This window comes from Anoplopoma fimbria, chromosome 12, assembly GCF_027596085.1.
Source record: "Anoplopoma fimbria isolate UVic2021 breed Golden Eagle Sablefish chromosome 12, Afim_UVic_2022, whole genome shotgun sequence".
Classification (NCBI taxonomy): domain Eukaryota; kingdom Metazoa; phylum Chordata; class Actinopteri; order Perciformes; family Anoplopomatidae; genus Anoplopoma; species Anoplopoma fimbria.
The window spans coordinates 15,115,801-15,136,962 of record NC_072460.1 but is presented as its reverse complement, the minus strand read 5'-3'; the positions used below and the strand labels follow the sequence as shown (position 1 = coordinate 15,136,962).

The 21,162-nt window shown below is 38.1% G+C and overlaps 1 protein-coding gene across 1 annotated transcript; it reads left to right on the top strand.

Moving 5' to 3' along the window:
- Window positions 1–1,029: 1,029 nt before the first annotated feature.
- Window positions 1,030–17,766, top strand: LOC129100411 (uncharacterized). The gene is given in 27 exon segments (XM_054610030.1): window positions 1,030–1,266; window positions 1,501–1,638; window positions 1,813–1,958; window positions 3,128–3,284; window positions 4,146–5,656; window positions 5,866–6,009; window positions 6,319–6,417; window positions 7,040–7,280; window positions 7,427–7,489; window positions 8,088–8,203; window positions 8,401–8,538; window positions 8,919–9,026; window positions 9,213–9,354; window positions 9,961–10,491; window positions 11,688–11,732; window positions 12,315–12,394; window positions 12,965–13,077; window positions 13,193–13,376; window positions 14,179–14,263; window positions 14,770–14,915; window positions 15,151–15,241; window positions 15,883–16,031; window positions 16,234–16,319; window positions 16,676–16,745; window positions 16,892–17,016; window positions 17,429–17,615; window positions 17,617–17,766. Coding segments are annotated over 26 exon segments (4,926 nt in total). The 5' UTR covers window positions 1,030–1,266; window positions 1,501–1,517; the 3' UTR covers window positions 17,665–17,766.
- Window positions 17,767–21,162: the final 3,396 nt, after the last annotated feature.

Below are 21,162 nucleotides of genomic sequence, written 5' to 3'. Positions count from 1 at the left end.
TTTCTGTGTACAAAATAGTTAATGTTATCCTTTTTTTCTTCTTGGACCTCCTTGATTTTTTTTGTTATTTGTCTGTTTCTGTGTATTATTGAGCGTCAATCACATTAGAGGGGGTAGTAATGCCACATTGGACCTCTATGCATTGATTGGACCAACACACAAGGTTGGATTCATGTTCACACAGAGAACTAAAGTTGGCCATCAAAATAAAGTTAATTGGTCTTATTTGTAAACGCAGTTTGCTCAGATGTGTCATGCTTAGTTAGAACAACGCAAATATTTAATTGTCAGCTAAGATTGCTATGTAGTAGTTGCTTCCTTGGTTATTTGTAAAAGGGAGTAAAATACATTTTAACAGGACTTGTATGCAAGCATTTTATCAAGAAAATCCCCAAACAGTTGTTGACATGCGCAGGAGGTACTAAACGATATATTTTATGAAAATGTTTTAAATGTAAGTAGAACAGTTTGTTATAAATATCAGGACTTATCAATGGAAAATGTAATATCACATTTGGGAATTTGTTGAAAAAGGCATCAAGGAAAGTACACAATCTCCTAATTCAATCAGGTTGCACAACCAGCTCTGCTCCCAGTAGACCACATGACACTAAAAACCTCTGCAATACAAATACACTGTGCAATACAATAGTTATAATAGTTTCTGTCTGTATATATAATATTTCAGTTACTCTGGATTCTTTACTGTTTATTTATTGCTCATTTGCTTATTTATAATACTTATTTTTGATCTTGTTTTTTTACTATGTCTCTTGTTTGCACTATCCTCTATGCTGCTGTAATCCTGTAAATTTCCCCGCTGCGGGACTAATAAAGGATGATCTTATTTTATCTTATTTTAACAGATGGAGATAATTCAGTTGTTTTTCCCTGTTAAACTCCAGTCCGGTAGGGGGCGCTAATGCACATTTAGGATGGTTTACCTACCGCCAACAAACACCAACGAAGAAGAACAGTTTGTTATGGTAGAGTAAACATGGCTGATTCTGCTTCGTTTTTCGCGTTCAGAGAGAGGCCAGTGTGCAAAAGTAACTGGTGTTTGAAGTAACTGGTGGAAGGAGTAGCCTTTCGCGACCAACGACAACTAACCAGGAAATAAACATATCTCAGCCTCTCTATTATTATTCTTTGTCGGTATCGTTTAAAAGATTATAAAAGGAACTCTGCTAGAAACTTAATCACACGTGCGTGAGGTTGTGGTTGTGACTCTGAAGATGCTCAGCGAGGACACCAGTGAATGACAAAGTAGGTGGTGGTTGTCGATGCCTGTTCACTACTTGTTGGATCATTAATAATCATCATTACTGTCTTGCCGTCTGTCACAGCGACATTAATGAGTAACATTACGTTTAGCTACTATGTGACACAGAGCTTTCATTGACTTTAAGGATTTGTTTTGGGGAATTTTATGAATATAAATATGTACAGGAGTCACATTCTTGTAAATGCACAATGTCATTTTACGTTGTGTTCTTGCAGGTCCGTCCCTTCAGAAGATGGACGTGGCAGTGAATGTATATTTGATTAGCTCTCAGCGACCCATCTGCTTTGAGCTGCTGGCTTGGCTCAATGAAACTTTACAGACGGGCTTCACCAAGATGGAGCAGGTATGCACAGGTAGGTCATTGCATGTTTGTAATGTGTGGATGAAACCTCAACAAAAAGTCATGAGCTATGCTGTTAAAGTGTATATTTTGTAAATACTCAAGATCGGTTGAGGGTGGACTGAGCTCTCAGCATCACATGACTGCATATTATTGATCACTTTTGTGTGTTTGTATGAATACCCAGGTGCAGCCTTTTGCCAGCTGATGCACTGGTTGTTTCCCAAGTCGATGGACCTCTCCAGGGTCCGGTTCCAAAGCAACAACACGATGGATGCTATCCAAAACTACAGTTTACTGCAAGCTTCATTCAGAAAAGTTGGAGTTATGCGAGTGAGTATTGTTACAAAAGTGGTGAACAAATGACCAGTTATATAAAATATTTCAAATTGAGTTAGGAGATAACACAGTTTTCCACTCTATAGCTCACCTTAACACAGTTTACTAGTATGATGGAGAGCTACGTGGCCTTGAAAAATGTGAAAGGCTCTCACTTAAGCCACTGTTTGGTTTCTCCAATCTGGGTCACTGAAACATTGTGGTTCAACACGGTGGACTCCAGGAAGAGGACCTGCTCCCTGGCTGCGGTGGAAAAGCCTTTTTTAATTATAGGAAGGATCCTAACTGGGTGAAATGAGCCAGAAGTATCTAAGTGGCCGCCTTGATAAGAGCTGGTCGAATTCTCTAAATGTTAAGGAAAGTGCGCCAAAGCTTCCTTTCTAATCAGTACAGCTGACCACCCCTTAATAAAGGAGAGGAGAAAATGCCAGCCCACAATTCCTTGCGGCAGCAACATTTAAAACGGCGCTCAATTCGCCCGTATATGAAAACAAATGATATGCCTATATTTTCTTACAGTCATAAACTAATGGGATTCATGTTGATAATATGAGTGGATCGTGATAACCATTGAATTTAATTTGTATATATATGTACAAAAATGATCAGTAAATAAAGCAAACTTTGATAAACACATTCTCATAAACAACATAAATGATCTACATAAATGAATGTTATATTTCCCCAAAAGTAATAGAAAGAATAGCTCACATACCCCTTCTTCCTTCCTTTTTTAATTTCAATTCCAACCATGGTAATGAAGTAATATTTCCTCCCCCCGGGTGTCCATGTTTAAGATAAGATAATCCTTTATTAGTCCCACTGCAAGGTCACTTGCAGTCTACAGTTGTTACAGAGCAGTGTTGATTGTATAGTGTGCCAGCAGCAGAGCAGAAGGACCTGCAGGAACTGTCCGCACAACGCGGCTGAAGCAGGCTGACACTGAAGACGCTGTTTAGAAAGCCGGCATGACCATAATGGCGAGAATATACTAATGATTAGTTTCAGGTGATTAAATACTTATTTAAACATAGTTGAGAATATTATATTCCATTTCTGGTAATAGATCCCCGTGATGCTACACACTGTTCCTTTACATTTTTGTTTACTGATGGATTTGATCACAAGTATAAAACTTAAACTGACCTCTTTCCTCTCTCAAGTGCATTCCCACCGGGGCGCTGTTAAAGAAAGACTCTGACACGGCTCTCACCTTCCTGCACTGGTTTAAGGCATTCTTTGACAAGAATGTGAACCAGGACAGGAAGTACCATCCCTTGGAGGCCAGAGGTGGACAGAGTATGGTTCCTGCTTACTCAGGTTGGAACAGTGTTGGTCATTGGATATGTCACACAGTTGTTACAAAGATCGCCTACATAGCAAAGGTGTCGATGATGGAAATCTATACATGCACACTGTGAGGTGCAGACCAGCGTGAACTTCAATGCGAATCCATCAAATTAAAACACATAAATCAAATTTTTCCTAGTTTATTCTAAAGCTTTGAGAGAACTTTATATATCACCAGAATGTTTAACAAGACAATCAACTTGTTACATTATTACTTAACAAATTCCTTTTTCATCCTAAGCCATTCACAGTTGCTCCTCGTTTAGAAATATTTGCACATTCAATATTTTACTATTTACAATCTCTTTCAGACATGCAGCGCACTATGTAAAAGTGATGTCAGTTTTACATGTTGAACTTGAATAAGCACTTTTTTATATAGATGTCACCACAACAATCAACAACATTTTGAACATTCCACAAGTATGTTTGAATGCCATTGCATTAACATAAGGGTTAAATACTTGCAGAGAGTGATAAAATGCACATCTTTTTGCCTTAAAAAAGGCCTTTACACATCATGTGGTGCTAAGTATTAGACAGAAAAATGCGAAATACTTGGTTTTGAATATTTCGTATCAAAAATATTCAGCAATGCAAATTTGGGACAATTAGAACACCTTTTCAAAGGCCTTAAGAGTACTGTAATAAATGTACCACTTAACTTTATTTTTCATCTCTTGTGCACAAAGAAGATTAATCAATAATATTGTTCAAGCATCGTAGCGCTTTTTGTAACACTCTTTTAATATCTGATGAAAGCTAAAATGTTGTTATCTGGAGTATTCTATGTATGAAAGTACTCATACTGTCTTTTCTCTCCCATTGTAGATGATCCTTCTTCCCAGGCCCCTCCTCTGAAACAGGAGATTATTGTAAAGAAGGAGTGCAACACAGCAGAAGAACCAGAAATGGAAAAACCCACAGAAAATTTGAACAAGAATGCTCATGTGATAGTACTAATATCCGATGATGATGATGATGATGATGATGTGACGATGGAGCTGGAAACAGATAAAATGGAGACAACAGTGAAAGAAGAGCTGCAAGTAACAAAGGTGGAGCAATCAGGAGCAGCAGTGGACGAAGGTAGCAGGGATACTTTGTCGCGTTTCATCAGAAGATACAGTAGTGACAATGGACATACGAATTTAGATACAAGTACAGACACCAAGGTTTCTGGCCCTTCAGTTTCTGCCATCTTGAGCCCAACCCACCCCGCCGACATCATTAAGGCCTGCTCTGGCACGCCGTACTGCCTCTACCTGTATGTGGGCGTGGAGCTGGGTGGAGGGGAGAACACGAGTGTCGTCCTGGTTGGCTATTTCGACCAGACCTCCGGTGTCAGTGTGGTGAGGCCGCTGCTCACACTGCAGATGAGTGTTGAGGCTGTTGATCCACAAACCTTAGAGGACACGGACACTGACACCATCACTAAATCATCCATTGCAGACACTGACGCATGTCTTCTGATTGAGACGCTGAAGAAATGTGGCTTTCTTCTGTCCAAAGTTGCTGCATTTTACTGTAACGCTCCACACCCAGGGGTGAGCGGGGTGTTTGTATCCATGCTCCAGGCTTACAACCCAAAGTTAATCTCACTCTGCGGCCTCCCTGGCTTGGCAACAAGAGCATGCCAGGCCGGACTCTTGGCCTCCTTTAGTTGCGTGGTTGAGCTGGTTAGAGACATCCACTATCACTACTACACCCACCCACCCGTTAGTGAGAGTCTGAAAACGCTATTTTCTGAGCCTTTTAACCCATCCCATCCTATCTATGAGCAGTGTTTGTTTATCACCCACGCTGTGCAGAAGATTGTATGCAGCTGGAGGCCTTTAGTGGACTACTTTAAGTCAATGAAGCAAGCAGAGGATGCTGACCGGATCAGAACCCAGCTCATGGAGCATAAAGTTAAACTTCGCTTCATTTTCCTCTCCCACATGTTGGAGCCGCTCCAAGCTCTCCAAGAATTGCAGCAATGTGGCACTGCCTTGGCCGCAGAGCTCCAGCTGGCCTCCGTACTGGTCCACTCCTACGCAGCCAATCTCCTCCGGCCCTCTGTCGCAGAGCGCTTTTTCAGCAAGCGAGACCCGAGTGTCCTCGATAATTGGACGAAGCTGCTCCCCACAACAGAGGTGCACGTAGGTGCTCGCGCCAGAGAATTCCTGTGGGCCACCGCTGTCGTAGATCTGGGAGAAGAGGAGAGGAGGAACTTCTTGAACGACGCTGCAAATTTCTATAAAGCAGCACTCAAGTGTCTAGTGGAGAGTCTTCCTGGGCGTCTTGGAGAAGTTGCACTGACAAATATAAGCACATTGTTGAAACATTCTGAAAATATCAGTGTAAGAAGATTTTTGTTCTCTTATACTTAGTGAGACAAGATGTATTTGTTTATTGAACCTGCATTAGGCTGATTTTAATCTAATGTTTTAATGCTTTGTTACAGGACATAAAAGTTGTAGTTAAAGATGTAAACATCTGTGTCTCTACGTTTGACTTAATACAATCTCTATATTGCTTTTTTTTTTTATCTCTTGTGTTTTCCCTTTAGGGTAATAAATTGTCTGGGACTACCCTGTCAGAGTTGGGGATTCAGCTGGGTCTGTTTAGATGTGGGATTGCAGAAAAACATCAACTGGCATACGACTACTTCAAATTCATCAAGACAGTGAAAATGGAGCATTGCTGGACAAAGGTAAACTGACATCACAATGGATCAATGTTGCCTAAGAGTTGGTGAATGACATTTGTAACTGTCTGGTTATAGGAATGGATTCCTGTTGTCTGAAGGTTCGCTGCATGCTCATGAACCATTTTTCTCTGTGCGTTTACAATAATAGAAATGTACCTACCTATTCTCTGACCATAGGCGCCAACAAATTTCATCATTTGTTTTAATGTTTTTCTGTTTTACTCCCATTATATTGTTTTAATAGTGAAGATAAAGTTCAAGTTCAGTAGCTTTTAAATGTCATTACAAGAGTTGCCTGTGTTGTCTTTACAGATGATGGATGCCACCAGACCATACTCTGCTCTGCGTAGACTCCTCCTGACCATCCTGGCCCTGCCAAGCTCTCTGGGCAGGACCCACGTGTTTGCTAAAGTGAGTGTGAAAAGCTGAACCTGGTCAGGAAACTGACTGGATGGTTTACCAATAAAATCATTCATAAAGGATCTTATTTCATTACTAAAATTCCTTCTAAACTAATCATAAAACTTGGATGTAATAACAGTTGGTGACTTTTTGTTGTGGTCTGAAGAGCACAGATCTGGTTTAATGAATAATTTACAAACATCTGCGGCTGAGTTCATCTGAGTTCATCAGTGCCACAAACTGTATTTGACTGGTGTCCCAGTAGCATCTCCGTCGTCAACAGCCATAGCTTTCTAAACATTTTGGTAAACTTTGATATGGATCTTCATACTCATATTTTCATGTTTACAGACGTTTCAGAAAATTGTCCTCGATTTCATAGATATTTATTGGTAAATATGTGTAAGTTAGTCTTCTCACCAGTAAGGAGCTACTTTTAACCTGTGCATTTTTCAAATTAGAAGACCATGCTGAATACAGATTGAAGAATATTCTTCATGAGAATTTGAATTGGAACAGATGATCACAGTTCAGATATTTGCTTTTTGGATTTCAAATTTAAAGTTACATCTTTAGCACCTATAAGTGAAGATAAACAGATTTCTCTGTGTTTCTTTGCTCCTTTCTCAAGGTGTTCAACAAGGCTCTTCCTCCCAGCAAGGAAACACCAAAAGCCTCACGTCAACTATGCAGTTGGGCCGATAAACCCCGCATCAGTAAACTAAGGAAATCTGTCCAGGCAAGTAATAGTGACAAGAAGTACAAAGGGACTTCATCAGATGATGGTGACAGGGTTGAGGCCAAACCCAACCTACTTCCATCCAAATGCTCCAGCAGTATGGAGGACTCAGACTACACAGACAATTCCTCTGGTAAGACTGTCAGCCAGGTGTGCACTTTGAGAGTATAGCACACAACGTTGGTAGTTTATGTTTCTGCGCCAGCTTCATCAACATGAACATGTAAAAATGTTGTTGATGATGATAACTAACGTGACTGTGTCTCCTTTTTTCATCAGATGTGGTTGATGTCACAGAACAGTCCAAAATAAGTCGGACCAGCACACTGATGAAAACAAAAAGTAAGAAATGTGGAATGTTGTTTATAATATAGTTAAAGAATCTTAACAGGTTTTTAAAGGGGTGGTCGCCCGCTGCTGCATTGGCTCATGTGTTCAACCAATAACGTCATGCCACTCCTCTTGTGCTGGGATGGCACCTACTCAGAAATAGAAGCTAAAAAAAGTCCCTGAAAATGGTGTTCTAAGAACAACATAATTACAAGTTCTTGTGGTATGGACACAATAAAAAGCCGGGTTCTTAGAACTATGAAAACGTTCCTCTGTTCTGAAAACCCCAAATTTTAGACACCTAAAAAAAGAATGTAAAGTGCAAACTATATTTAGAATATTTTCACCGCTTTACCTTGCCATCAGACAGCCTATTCTAATGAGGAACTATTCCTTAAAGATGCATTAAAGCAGCTCTGTAGATGCTGCAACCTGTAATACGATACAATTAAATTTTGTATGAAATTTACACATGGTCTTTATTCATTTGAGAATAGTCATGCCTAGAGTTTCTTCAATATGAACAGAAGGAGCGCCATCATTTTACCTATGGAATATGATCATTTGTGTATGAAGACATATTCAGTCGGTGATTGTCACTGTTATGCAGGTGAAAAAACTCCACAGTCAGCATTCGTTGAGATCTGTGATGATGATGATGATGACGATGACGATGACCACTGCGTGACTTCAACAAGCACACCACCCAACTCTATAGAATTGCTGGTAAAAACATTTTACATAGTTAATAATCAGTCATTTTTAGTACAAATAGCCTACTTTATACATACATCATATGTATTATATTTTGAAAATAATCCTTTATTCTGCTTTTTTTAAATGTTTCTTTGGAAAATATTTTTTATACATTTTTTGAAAATATCAGTCTTTGTGCTTTTAAATCTTGTGTTTGTGTTACACAGGATGTGATGGGGGAGCTGGTCTGGGGTCAAGCGGAGGGTTTCTCTCCCTGGCCAGCAGTCATCATACCCTGCAGGGGAGTGAAAGACCTTCCAGAGAGTAGGATGGTGGAGTGGTACGGACAAAACATGTCTTCTCAGGTGAGTCGGATGTGAGAGTTGAGTCCAGTACATAATCATGTACATAAATGCTTCTTATTCATAGTGACAGTACGGTAATATTGCCACATTTCACCACTGGATACCTTTGGTACCCAAAAGGTTGCACACACTGACTATTTAATAACAATTGAAGGCCTGAAGCACTGTTGAAAACATGGTCAGATTGACAGATCTTTAATTTGACAGTTTTTTTAAATCCATATCATCTTTCTGAATCAATTTGTCATTATGTAGTTGTGAAATATCTTTCTGAAATTTGTCCAACACCTACACATTGCCATCCATAATTTTAAGTCCCTGATAATATTATTCTTTGTCCATTTCCATTCTCTGCTCTAATTTATTTTCTCTGATTCCAGGTCAGTTTACAGGCTCTGAAACCATTCGCTGCCTTCGCCCAGCACTTCTGTTCCAACTCCTTCACCATCCTCGTCACCTACCGAGAAGCCGTCTTCTTGTCTCTACAGGTTTGAGAGTCCCTCGTGTATTTATTGATAAATATAAACAGGACTTGATAGAAAAGTGGATGTTTTGGTAACTGCTCAGACAACATAAACTCTCTTTAGGGTCAAATTTACAACAAATTAGAACCTGAACTTAAAAGTGATGAATTTGTGCACCTGTTTACATGTTTTATATCCGTGATTTTTCAGGAAGCAGCTCTACGTTGTAAGAAGCATTTTTTTGAATGCGTCGGGGACCGAGATGAGCTGCTGAAACAGATGTTGGACTGGGCTTTGGGAGGTTTTCAACCAACGGGGCCAGACGAACTCAAACCAACAGCTTTCCCAAATGGTATGAACATTTGATTTATGAAGAGCCTGAATAGATTTACTCAACACCTACACATGCAGCCACTTTCCCAGGAAGTCTCCCCGGCATCAATTAGTTTAGCTGCAAGGTTGTTGCAGCTGTGTGTCTGCCTGGCATACTCTGTCGTTATATCTGTGAACCTAGCAGTGCAGTGTGTGTACAGTTTATTTGTTGGTGAATAAATGCTACAACTCCTCATGACCCAGGCCAAGTTCCCGTGTCTTGCCAAGGCTGTTGCAAGAAGTCTGGGACACGGTGTTGAGCTGCGATATTGGAGGGTTACAGCAGGCGTCACCAGAAATCAATGGACGATATCTGCTCAAGTGCTCTTTGTGTGTGCTCTGCCAGACAGAACTTTTTGGGTACATTTGAATGGATGGCAAATTTAAAATAAGACGTTTCCAAATAGGAAGGATTTATTTATGGTCTTTTGTGAATTGCAGAATTATAACTTATTAGTCATCCCAATGTTCTATCATCCTGCGCTAGCTAGTGAGCCTTTCAGACAATGACATTTCTTCTTACCATCTTAGCATTAATAATTTAAAAATGAATAATTTGTCCCATGTATGATTGTCTTCTGTCCAGGTGTAACTAAAACAAACATCAGACCAAAGGTGAAGCCGAAACCTTTCCTGAAGGCCAACTCCTGTCGTCCGTTGCTCAGCTCCTCCAGCCCAATGAGCAGAAACAGCAGCACTATCGGCACTGCACCAGAAGAAGAACCAACCTCTGTTAGCAAACTGTTGTGCAATGTCACAGAGAAGTCGTCTCACAGGGGTGGAGGTGGAAAAAGGGCATTAGAGGAAGAATTTGATTCTGCTGAAAAAAGCACTAAAGGAGTCATGAAGGAGAAAGAATCCAGGGAAGGATTTGCAACAGAGATGGGGAAACAAGCAGAGGGAGGGTGGGGGGGAGAGAGAGAGGACTGGGAAGGACGATGGGAGAAGGGGAAAGGAAAGGGTAAGGCTCAGAAGAAGAAAAGCAGTCTGTTTGATGGATTTGATGATGACACGTCACCAGACTTTTTGCCGTACAAGAAGAGGGCCTTCACCAAATCTTATAAAAAGGTCAACCAGGCGACCAGCACTTACAGCCAGCCGGACCAAAAACTCAGAGGTACCAAACCCGATTTAGGACTGTTGACTGACTGAAAAACGCTTCAAATCACTCGATTGTTAACAAGGTGTACAGTAGATGGCGGTCAGTACTCCCCCAGTTTGGAGAAACCGACAGGAGTACCAGTACTGGAGCAAAGCAATGTACTACTGTTGACAAGGGCAGCAAAATGTATTTTAAAACCTACAAAAAATTGTTTATGTGTGCACTATATTTAGAATGTTTTCACCGATTTACCCTGCCATCAGACAGCCCTTCAGATGGGGAACTGGAGCTATTAATGCTCTCTTCAAAGCCACGAACCTCCTTTGACAATAACAGTCATTTTATCCTGCAGAACACGGGTGTTGATGGTCTAACGTTGCTTCAATCAGTTAGTTTGTGTTACTGTGTGACTTTGGTTAATTCAAACTAACCCTTTAAAACAACAAAGTCAGAAAAGGGCTGTGTAACGACGAGGTAAAACGGAAAAAAATCGCTTAATACGGCATGACAAGCTGTAACATGACTTCAGAAAAATAAGAGTTTTGGGAGCCTAATAACACATTGAACTGAATTGTTTTATTTACATATGCATACAGTGCCTTGCAACAGTATTCACTCCCCTTGGCCTGTTTCATATTCACTTTTGCATTATAACCTGGAATCCCCTCCCAAAAAATATTCTATGTAATAGACCGTCACAATATATTTGTAGTCATTGGTAAAGTGAAATTAAAAAAAGTCTGAAAAATAAACAATAAAAAAGTGGTGTGTTTGTATGTATCCACCCCCTTTGCTCTGAAGCCTCTAAATAAGATCTGGTGCTACCAGTTACATTCAGAAATCACATAATTAGGTAAATACATTCCAGTTGTGTTCAATACAAGTATCACATAATCTAACAGCGCCCCATTAAATATGTTATTTATAAAATGGGAAGAATATGGTACCACAGCAAACCTGCAAATAGAGTACTAAAACCCATGGACCAGTCAAAGAGCACATTACTCAGAAAGGCAACAAACTGAACTACAAACCAGCTTGTGCAACAGGCTGGATTGTGCCAAATAAAATGCTCAATTGAAAATTTACAATGTCAAGTTATAAACAATAAGCCATAATTATAAATTTGTAAAGAACGCTCCCTGCATTGAATGCAGCTTAAAGTTCTTTACATTAAAGAAGTAGTCAGTTATTGTTTTCTTTCCCTGCAGAGAATACCATCCGTAGAATCATGGACATGAAGCTGGACATCGAAGGTGAGTGTTTAGGCATATTGTATATTTTCAGTTATAAATTCATTCCCTTTTTATTTACAAATGTTCAATTTGTTTTAGTGTTGAAATGATGGGTCGGTTGATTGGTGGCCCTGTTTATCGCTTGCTCTTCAGTGAATCTCTAATTTTAAATAAAATGTCTTAAAGTTATTGTGAGGAACTTACAACTGGTTCTGAAACAGTCTCACTATTATACTGATGCTTCTATATGACTCCTATAAGACCCATGCCGTATTGCTGGGCCAGCTGGGGCGAAGGTGGCTTGGGAGAGCCAGAACCAGGACTGTACAGAGCAGACTGTCAGAGCAGACTGTCAGAGCAGGGTGCAGTTAAATGAGAGGTTATCTGATGGGAATCTGGTGATCAGGAACACTACTACTTTTGTCCACAGGGATTGCCCGAAATTCACACAAAATGACAGTCCCTTGTAGTAGCTTTAAGTACTGAACTAACATTTTTTATGGTAAAACGATATAAATATGTAACTGCACTACTATGCATCTGTAGGGATAATTTCCCATCCTTAGTCAGCCATTTGTAACTGTGTTTGTGTTTTGTTGGCAGGCTTCTGTTTGTGTTGTGGAACCGAAGACGTTGAGATATTGCACCCTCTGTTTAAAGGCAGCCTCTGCTCCGAGTGTAAAGTAAGTAATCATTAGCTTAGTTACAGTGCAGTTACCAACAGGAAGTGTTCCTCCGTGTACTGTGACTGTGAGTTACTTAACAGTGTAGGACTGGGGCAATTCTTTGTAGTAATGAACATTGATTTTAAAAAAAAATACGTTGATTGCATAACCTGCTTCCATGCTGCAGCCAAAACAAAACTGCATATTGCTCTAGATATGTAATACATCCATACCATAAGCACTTTATGTTTTTAGTCAGGTACTGATTCTTCATTTCAGTTAAAAGTTTGCAATGACATGCAATGATTTAATGAATCTGTGTTACAGCAGTCCTTTTGAATTTGAGCAAAATATTGAAATATTAATCACACAACTTTTGATGTTTATTAAGAGTAAATTATTTTTTATAATAATCAGGAATTTAGAAAATAATCTTTAGAAAACGGAAAATGAGTTGTTAGATAAATCAACTTATCTAATAAATATTCACTGGATTAATCAATAAAAAAATAATCGCAGCCCTACAACACTGTATTTTCTCAGGTGGTATCAGTCTGTTGAACTTTCAGTCTGTTTGTGTCCCTGTAGGATAACTTAACAGAAACTCTGTATCGTTATGATGAAGATGGATATCAATCCTATTGTACCATCTGCTGCTATGGACTGGAGGTCATACTGTGTGGCAATGACGGCTGCTGCAGGTTGTTCATCTTTTCCTCTACAATTCAATCTAGCTTGAGAAACTAGTTTTTTCCTTTGTTTAATATTTTTTTCTACCTCCATCCTCCTCCTCCTTCTCCTCCTCAACATTTGCAGATCTTATTGCACAGACTGTCTTAACATCCTTATGGGTCCGGGGACGTTTGATTCATTGACGCTGCTGGATCCGTGGATCTGCTACTTGTGTCAGCCTCATCAACACCACGGTGCTCTGATTCCCAGAGAAGACTGGAGCATTCGTGTTCAGGAGATGTTCGCCAACAACAGTGCCATGGAGTTTGTGAGTGATCAACATTTTATCTTTGCAAACTAAGGCTGCACCCCTATATTACTTCAGCATAGACATTTCATAATGGGTTGGGTCCACGCCTAGAGGGTGAAAAATCCAATAGGCTAATTTTTCAAATTGCAATAAATATCCCAGATTTAAAAAAAAAAAAAAAAAAAAAAAAAAGTAACTACAAATCATTGTTTCCGTTCTAATCTGCTTTATTTCACATAGACTACTGGTACTCTTATTTTGTTCTTTTCTTAGTTTTTTTTTAATGTCCAGAAATCTGAAAAAATATCGTTTTAACAGCATTGATAATAAATTAGATTTTTGCATTTTTCATAGTACATTAGTAATAGGGTACATGTTGGATAAATATTTTAAAAATGTATTTATAAAGTGTTTTACTATTCGCTTTGCAGAAAACTAAAAAATACACAGTTTTATTTGTTATTATATATTTAACGATAAACTTGGCTCATTCCAAGAATGATGCAAAGTATAGATAGTAACTTTAAATAACTAGAATACTGTATACATTACATAGCATCCTGTGTATACAAACCTAATCTTTAAGATAAGAAAATAAGAAGCTATTAAACTGAACAAGAATTAAACCACATAATGTATTTAACCAAAAGGTCAAAAAATAAGTGACGGAATTAGGAAATTGCAATAAATGTTTTAATACAAACAATAATCTCAGTCTTATTAGACAATCTTATTAATCCTTCTAAAATACAGGTTTCCATTCATATAGAATCACAAGGACTCAGTTACAACATTGTTAATTTTTTTTTTTACTTCATAGGAGCCTCACCGTGTTTACCCGTCCATCCCTGCAAACCTGCGCAGACCTGTCCGAGTTCTGGCACTGTTCGATGGCATAGCAACAGGTGAGTACTGAGGCTGTCAAAATGCTGTGGTACTGGAACACCCCTATTTTTCTCTTTTAAATATTATCACTCAGTTTACATCAAACATTACTTAAAATGAACATTAGTCCCCATGCTAAGAGTATACACAATGAATGAAAACAATACAAACTGAAATCAAATGTGGTTTTTTGGTCCTCCTGCAGGTTCTGGAGCTTCTTGAAATGCTCTTAGCATTAAATCGTTAATCTACAATCATTTCTGTTTTCAGTTACGATGCTTTTAGGAAACGCCTCTTAAACCAAGTAAGGTTTGTAAGATGGATTTTAACATCATCTTGGTCTTAAGAGGCTTTTGGGGAAAAAGGGCCTTTTGGGATCTTATTAATCAGAGTTTGATAATCAGATTGTTTGATTTTTACTTTATTGTTGTTAAAAGGATTCATTCCTGTCTCTGTTTAGAGGTTTACAGTATATATATATATATATATATATATATATATGTGTGTCTGTATGCATTATTTTCAGGCTACCTGGTGCTGAAGGATCTTGGCTTTAAAGTAGAGAAATATGTGGCCTCGGAGGTCTGCGAAGATTCGCTTGCCGTAGCGGCCATCAACCACGATGGGAAGATCATCCACGTTGGTGACGCCTGCCTCATTACCCAGGAACATGTATGTTGTTTTTCCGTAGATTCACATCCTTACACACAGTAAACAATATTTATGTTGGTCCTCCTTACTAGCATATTTTCTGAACTTGTGCGTTTGACCCATTTGAATTTTAACTTCAATTAGAAAATCTCAATTTCTTTGTTTTGAGTCATTTGTAGCTCAACTGACGTAGCTGAAATGACAGTTGGCTGGCCATTGAACTAATCCAGCTCCTTTTTCCTCTTTGATAATCCAGATCGAGCAGTGGGGTCCGTTTGATTTGCTGATCGGTGGCAGCCCCTGTAACGACCTCTCAATCGTCAACCCCTACAGAAAAGGCATTTATGGTGCGTAACTTGTATGCATGTCAGCTTTAAATTCATTGATTGTCAAACATTTTAAATCAAGATATCAAACTGTCAGTGCTACATCCACATATTTCTTGAACTGTTGTTCAGACAAAGTGTGCGTTTTGGGCTCTTGGAACTTGCATTGCAATGCATTTAACATTATTATTAGATTTTTTTCAAGACAATTGACAATTACTCAATTGATCAAATAAAATAACCAAAAAGGGTAATCATTAGTTACAGAGCTGATTAATCGCAAACAGATGACATCATGGTAAAGAATATTTTCAGCATCTGCAAGGCCTTCATCATCATCATCATTATCTAACTTTATTTATTGTTAGTTATGCATTCAACCTTTATTTATACTCGAAAGATCATTGAGAGGCAACCCTCATTTACAATGACATCACAGAAACAAGGAAAAGGGTAAACAAAACAACAAAGAGATATTCAAGAATAAAATATGCAATACCATTAATAGAAAAACACTGAAATACCAAAGCCAATTCACTGTATGTGAAAACTTACTGGGCAAAAAACTATTTATGATTCTAATAATATTGGTCATTTTGTAAAATGCTGTTATTATTATGACATTATTCCTCTCTGCTGTAATTCCCTTCTCTCTCCAACAGAGGGCACAGGCAGGCTGTTCTTTGATTACTACCGCATCCTTCAGCTGCTGAAGCCCAAAGAGGGAGACCCCAGGCCTTTCTTCTGGCTGTTTGAGAACGTGGTCTTCATGAACACACATGACAAAGTCAACATCTGTCGCTTCCTCGAGGTTTGTCCTGCTCTTTTGTGTTTGGTGTCCAATGGATCCTTTTTTCCCCCTAAGGGCTCTCCCCCTCTTCTTCTATCCTTCCCTGTTATATTTCCACCCCTTCATTCTTTCTTTCCTTAATCGTTGCACTGCTGTTTATCTCTATCCAACATGTTTTACACTCAGTGAGAATGACTGTTGCTGGTATCTGATTCTTCAACAGTGCAACCCTGTGCTGGTGAATGCAGTCAAAGTCAGCCCTGCTCACAGAGCGCGTTACTTCTGGGGAAACATCCCGGGGATGAGCAGGTGAGACGTCCAGTTGAGAACCATGAATTATAAGGGATAAATTACTGTAAACTAGTGGATTTAAACTATGTGTTTGACTGGAGTAACATCTTATTGTTGTCAAGTATTGTTGTAGTTTTTTATAGTTTTTGCTCATTATCTATGTCTTTTTTTGCCTGCTGTTATAGTATAATTTCCCTCTAGGGGTCTGTCTGTCTTTAAGACTAGCAGTAGTGGTGCCTTCCTGCTTTTCTATATGGTTTTCTCTCTTTCTTATTTCCATATTTTCTTGTTTCTGTATCTTGTAAAGCATTTTGTTACTTCTGTTTTTGTTTTAAGTAGAAAATAAATTTTGTTTGCTGCTTATTTCCCATCAGGCCCATTACAGCGTCCCAGAACGACAAGCTGAATCTCCAGGACTGTTTAGAGATCGGCAGAAAAGCCATGGTCAGTAACTGAACCTGCACATTCAAATTTATTTAATTATAAATTGAATAAAAATGTATTTGAGATCATTTGTGTTTTTTATTATTATGATTACGATTTTCATTTAGGTATAGATAATCAATCACCGTATGTTGTTTTTGTTCCAGGTCTCTAAGGTGAGGACGATCACCACCAATCCAAACTCTCTGAAGCAGGGCAAAGGTGGCTCTTCTCTGCTGCCTGTCCTCCAGAATGGCAAAGAGGACAACCTCTGGATCACTGAGCTAGAAAGGTAGGCATCATAATAGTTATGTTTAAGAGTGTGTGGCTGTGTGTAGAGTACTCGCATGCATTATCCTGTTCATTAGGACGGTCAGATCCCCTGTGATCATCCTACTGACCAGGATGGACAAACTGAGCTTATCTGCGTTCATTTTCATCTATGAACTTCTCCCAACTTGCTGTACTGGAACTAGCTAACAATAACCAGATTCACACTGTGGAGGAGCTGATGTTAATCAACTTAAAAGAAAGACTAAAAACTATATGAACTCTTGAAGTGACAAACCTGTATATTTAACTGCGTAGCCTATTGGTAGAAGCACAAATATCGAGGAAAAATGACATGGCACTGCCTCGCCGAGTTGAATCAAGAGACTTCAGCTAACACATACTGTATGACCTTCCCCTTTCTTTTTCACCAGGATTTTTGGGTTCCCCAAACATTATACCGACGTGAGAAACATGAACCGGCAGCAGAGGCAGAAGGTACTGGGGAAGGCCTGGAGCGTGCCAGTCATCCGTCACCTCTTTGCTCCCCTGAAGGACTATTTTAGCTGTGAGGAGCTGCCTCCTTTGACCACCTCCAACTCCACACCCTCTCCGTCCCCCCCCTGCATCTCCAGAACTGCAGCAGCTGAGATTGAGGGGGGGTTGGTAATGTTGTGTACAGTATAGTATGTATGTGTGGGTTTGTGTGGAGGGTTTTTTCCCCACCACTTGTTATAAATGAACTATGCAGCCTTCATATAATCATCTAAATTATTTGATTGTATAGTCAGTATTTACAGTGAATATTGATCTTGTATCTTCAGGTTTACATGCTTCCACATATGGCATAAACTCTTTATGCATATTTAAAAATAGATAAGAAATATTGTTCACATGTTGGATGTTTAGTCTGTCATACGGCACCTCTACATTTCAATTATAATTTAAAAGAGTGAATCATGTTGAAATGAGAGCTGCCTCGCAACTTTACTGTGAGATTTGAATGATGTTTGTTGTTTCCAGGAGAAAGCAGAACTGTGTATTCATTCAACAAAGTCACACAGTAAAATTACTTTTTGTCAAAGGACGGTTGTGGCTTTGAAGAGAGTATAGTAGACATAACAGCCACAGTTCACAGTCTGAAAGGGCTGTCTGACAGCAAGGTAAAGCGGTGAAAATATTCTAATTACAACGAACACTTAAACTGATGTTGATTTAATTTAGGTGTCTGAAATACGTTTTGCTGCTGTCCCCGTCCACAGCAGTACATTGCTTTGCTCCAGTGCTGGTACTCCTGCCTATTTCTCCAAACTGTGTGCATATCGAACATCTTCTACTGTAGGTGATGCCCTGACCAACTACCCTGACCTTGCTAAAACCAACTGAGTTGTCAGTTTCGTTAGTAAAGAAAGCCTTCAGATATTTGAACAGAATTTTTTTTACTGTCGGGGTTCAGACTTTTTACAATCTTTTTAATCAGTATAACTTTTTTAATCCTATTACTTCTGTCTTTGTTTCTCTTATCTTTTTAGTTTTTAGTTTTTTTTTAACTCAGGGAAGTAGAAAATACTAGATTTTAACCTTTCTAATGTGTATTTAGAAGGGCACAATGTTGACCTGTATTGATTGTTGGTTACCTGTGTGTCCGTGTGTGTGCACTGCCACTTTTCACTAACAAAACTGTGATGGACTGAAGAGCCTTTATGCTGCTATGTTGCTAAAAACAAAACAAAGCCCCATCAGTGATTACAGTTAGCTGCTGTTTAATATTAGTCAACTGTTTTGTTTTATACTTTAATGTTATTTCACAAATAGACACAAAAAACGTCACTGCATTTTACCCAAATTTGATCATTCTGTATTATGATGCTTACGATCCATCCACAAATTATCCTTTTTTTTCTTTTTCTTTTTTTACTACCATCAGCTTATTTGAAAAGTAGTGTTGTTTTATTTTATTTATCAGGGGTACTGAAATGAGGGGTTCTTTCAACAGAATCATTACTGTTCCTTTTTATTGTTAATGTCTTATGGTCTTTATATACTACCATTTTTTCTTCAGCCGTAACAGACAATATTGTTCAATACTTACAAATAACCAATTATATTATATATTTTTTGGGTGTGTAAGATCATCCTCGACCACTCAGGACTAATTGACAGATTATTGTATGGAATACTAATACAGAGAGCTGAGATCTATTTTGATTGATGATTGTATCATGAATTTGGGTGAAGGGGTGTAAGTGGGCTGTACAGTATTTTTGCACATAAGTCCAGGGGGATGGATTCAGAGTTGTGAAGGTGTGAATGTCCACTCTGTAAGGCTCCATCCTATTATCTCTGTACTGTACCAGATACTCTTTTTTTTAATGTACATTTTTTTAAATGTTTGAGGACACACTGTGTATTTGGACAAGTGAATGTGTGAATGATAAGTGTGAATACAAATATGGATTTTTTTTACTGTTGACCAGACAAATAAAAAATGAAAAATATCACAATGATGGACTCTTTATTCACTTTTATTATTGAGGTTTTTTTTTACACTTAACTTTTAGTTTGAGTTCAGGGCTAAAAACTTTGGTTGTGCAGTAGTTTAAGGGTCACCATGTTTAACTACTTTTAAACATAATGCAGTTAGGGCCAACATGCACGATCCATTTTTAAGTGAAAACCTTTTCCCTGGTGCCAGCAATATACCCATTCAATATTTGCAATACCTTTTGAGATACAGTGTAAAAATATGGTTTTGAAATTGAATAGTATAAGTGTTAACTGCCTGCAATGCAATATTTCTTTCTTTCCAGTAAAGCTGTATGTTATGGCATTCCCAAAAACATGCAGTGGTTTACGGCTTGACGGCCAACACTGACGATTTCCATTACCAATATCATAGTATGCCATCATAATGCGAGGGATAAAAAATGTAGTTCATCTTTCCAGCAAAATACTTTTTTAATATTCCTTAGTATTTCTAAAATTGTGCCTATTGCCATGTTAACACACCCCAAATTACCAGACTTTTCCAATTCAAGTCACAAAAATACATGACCAGAGGATCATATTCCGGGAATAATGTTCACTTTTCACACTTATCACTTATTAATAAATTCAGGTGTGGTATACACTGAGGTACATTTTCTTAACTCTGTACTTACAATTTTGAGGTACTTGAACTCCACTTGAGTATTTCCATTTTCTGCTACTTTATACTTCTACTCCACTACACCTCAGAGGGCAATATGGTACTTTTTACTCCATTAAATCTGTCTGACAATATTAGTTAGTTACTTTGCAGATTCAGATTATTAATATAAAATATAAATAGATATATTATTATAGATTAAGATCCCTGGCAAAATATAAAGTAATTCAAATAAGTTATTAAAAAAGTAGTAGTAAATAGTTTTTTTCAACTTTTATTTAATTGTGGTGATGGAATATATTTCGTTTGAATGTTGAATTATTTTGTGTTTCCTTGTGTTTATTTTGTCTTCTAACATCTTCAGACAATGTTAAAAAAAAGGGCTTTCACTTTGACATGTTACCCTTTTGATTTCTGTTTCTTTGAAATCATCAATAAAATCTATTCCTGTGTTGTAATTTCATGTTTACATGAATTGTTTTTAATATTTGACAGTCCTAATTTATCTATCAATGAAAAATTACTTAATAACCAAATTTGACATTTATAAAATGAAATGGTTGGAGGAAATACCATTTTATTTTACATCTAAACAAACAGATCTAAGCATATACTGAATCTTCGAACACTACCACATTTAAAGACCTGCAATAAAACCCCTCAGTTGTATACTTGATAATATATAGTGTGTATATATAGTGTGTGTATATATATATATATATATATATATATATATATATATATATATATATATAGTATATAGTCAAAAGTTTGGACACACTTTCTCATTCAACTACTTTGAAGAATCTAAAATATAAAACATATTCTGGTTTGTTGAGTATTTGTTTGTTTCCCACATAATTCCATATGTGTTCCTTCAGGTCCTTCCTTCCTACTGCTTTCAGGTTGCACAACCAGCTCTGCTCCTAGTAGACCACATGACACTAAAAACCTCTGCAATACAAATACACTGTGCAATACAATAATTACAATAGTTATAATAGTTTCTGTCTGTATATA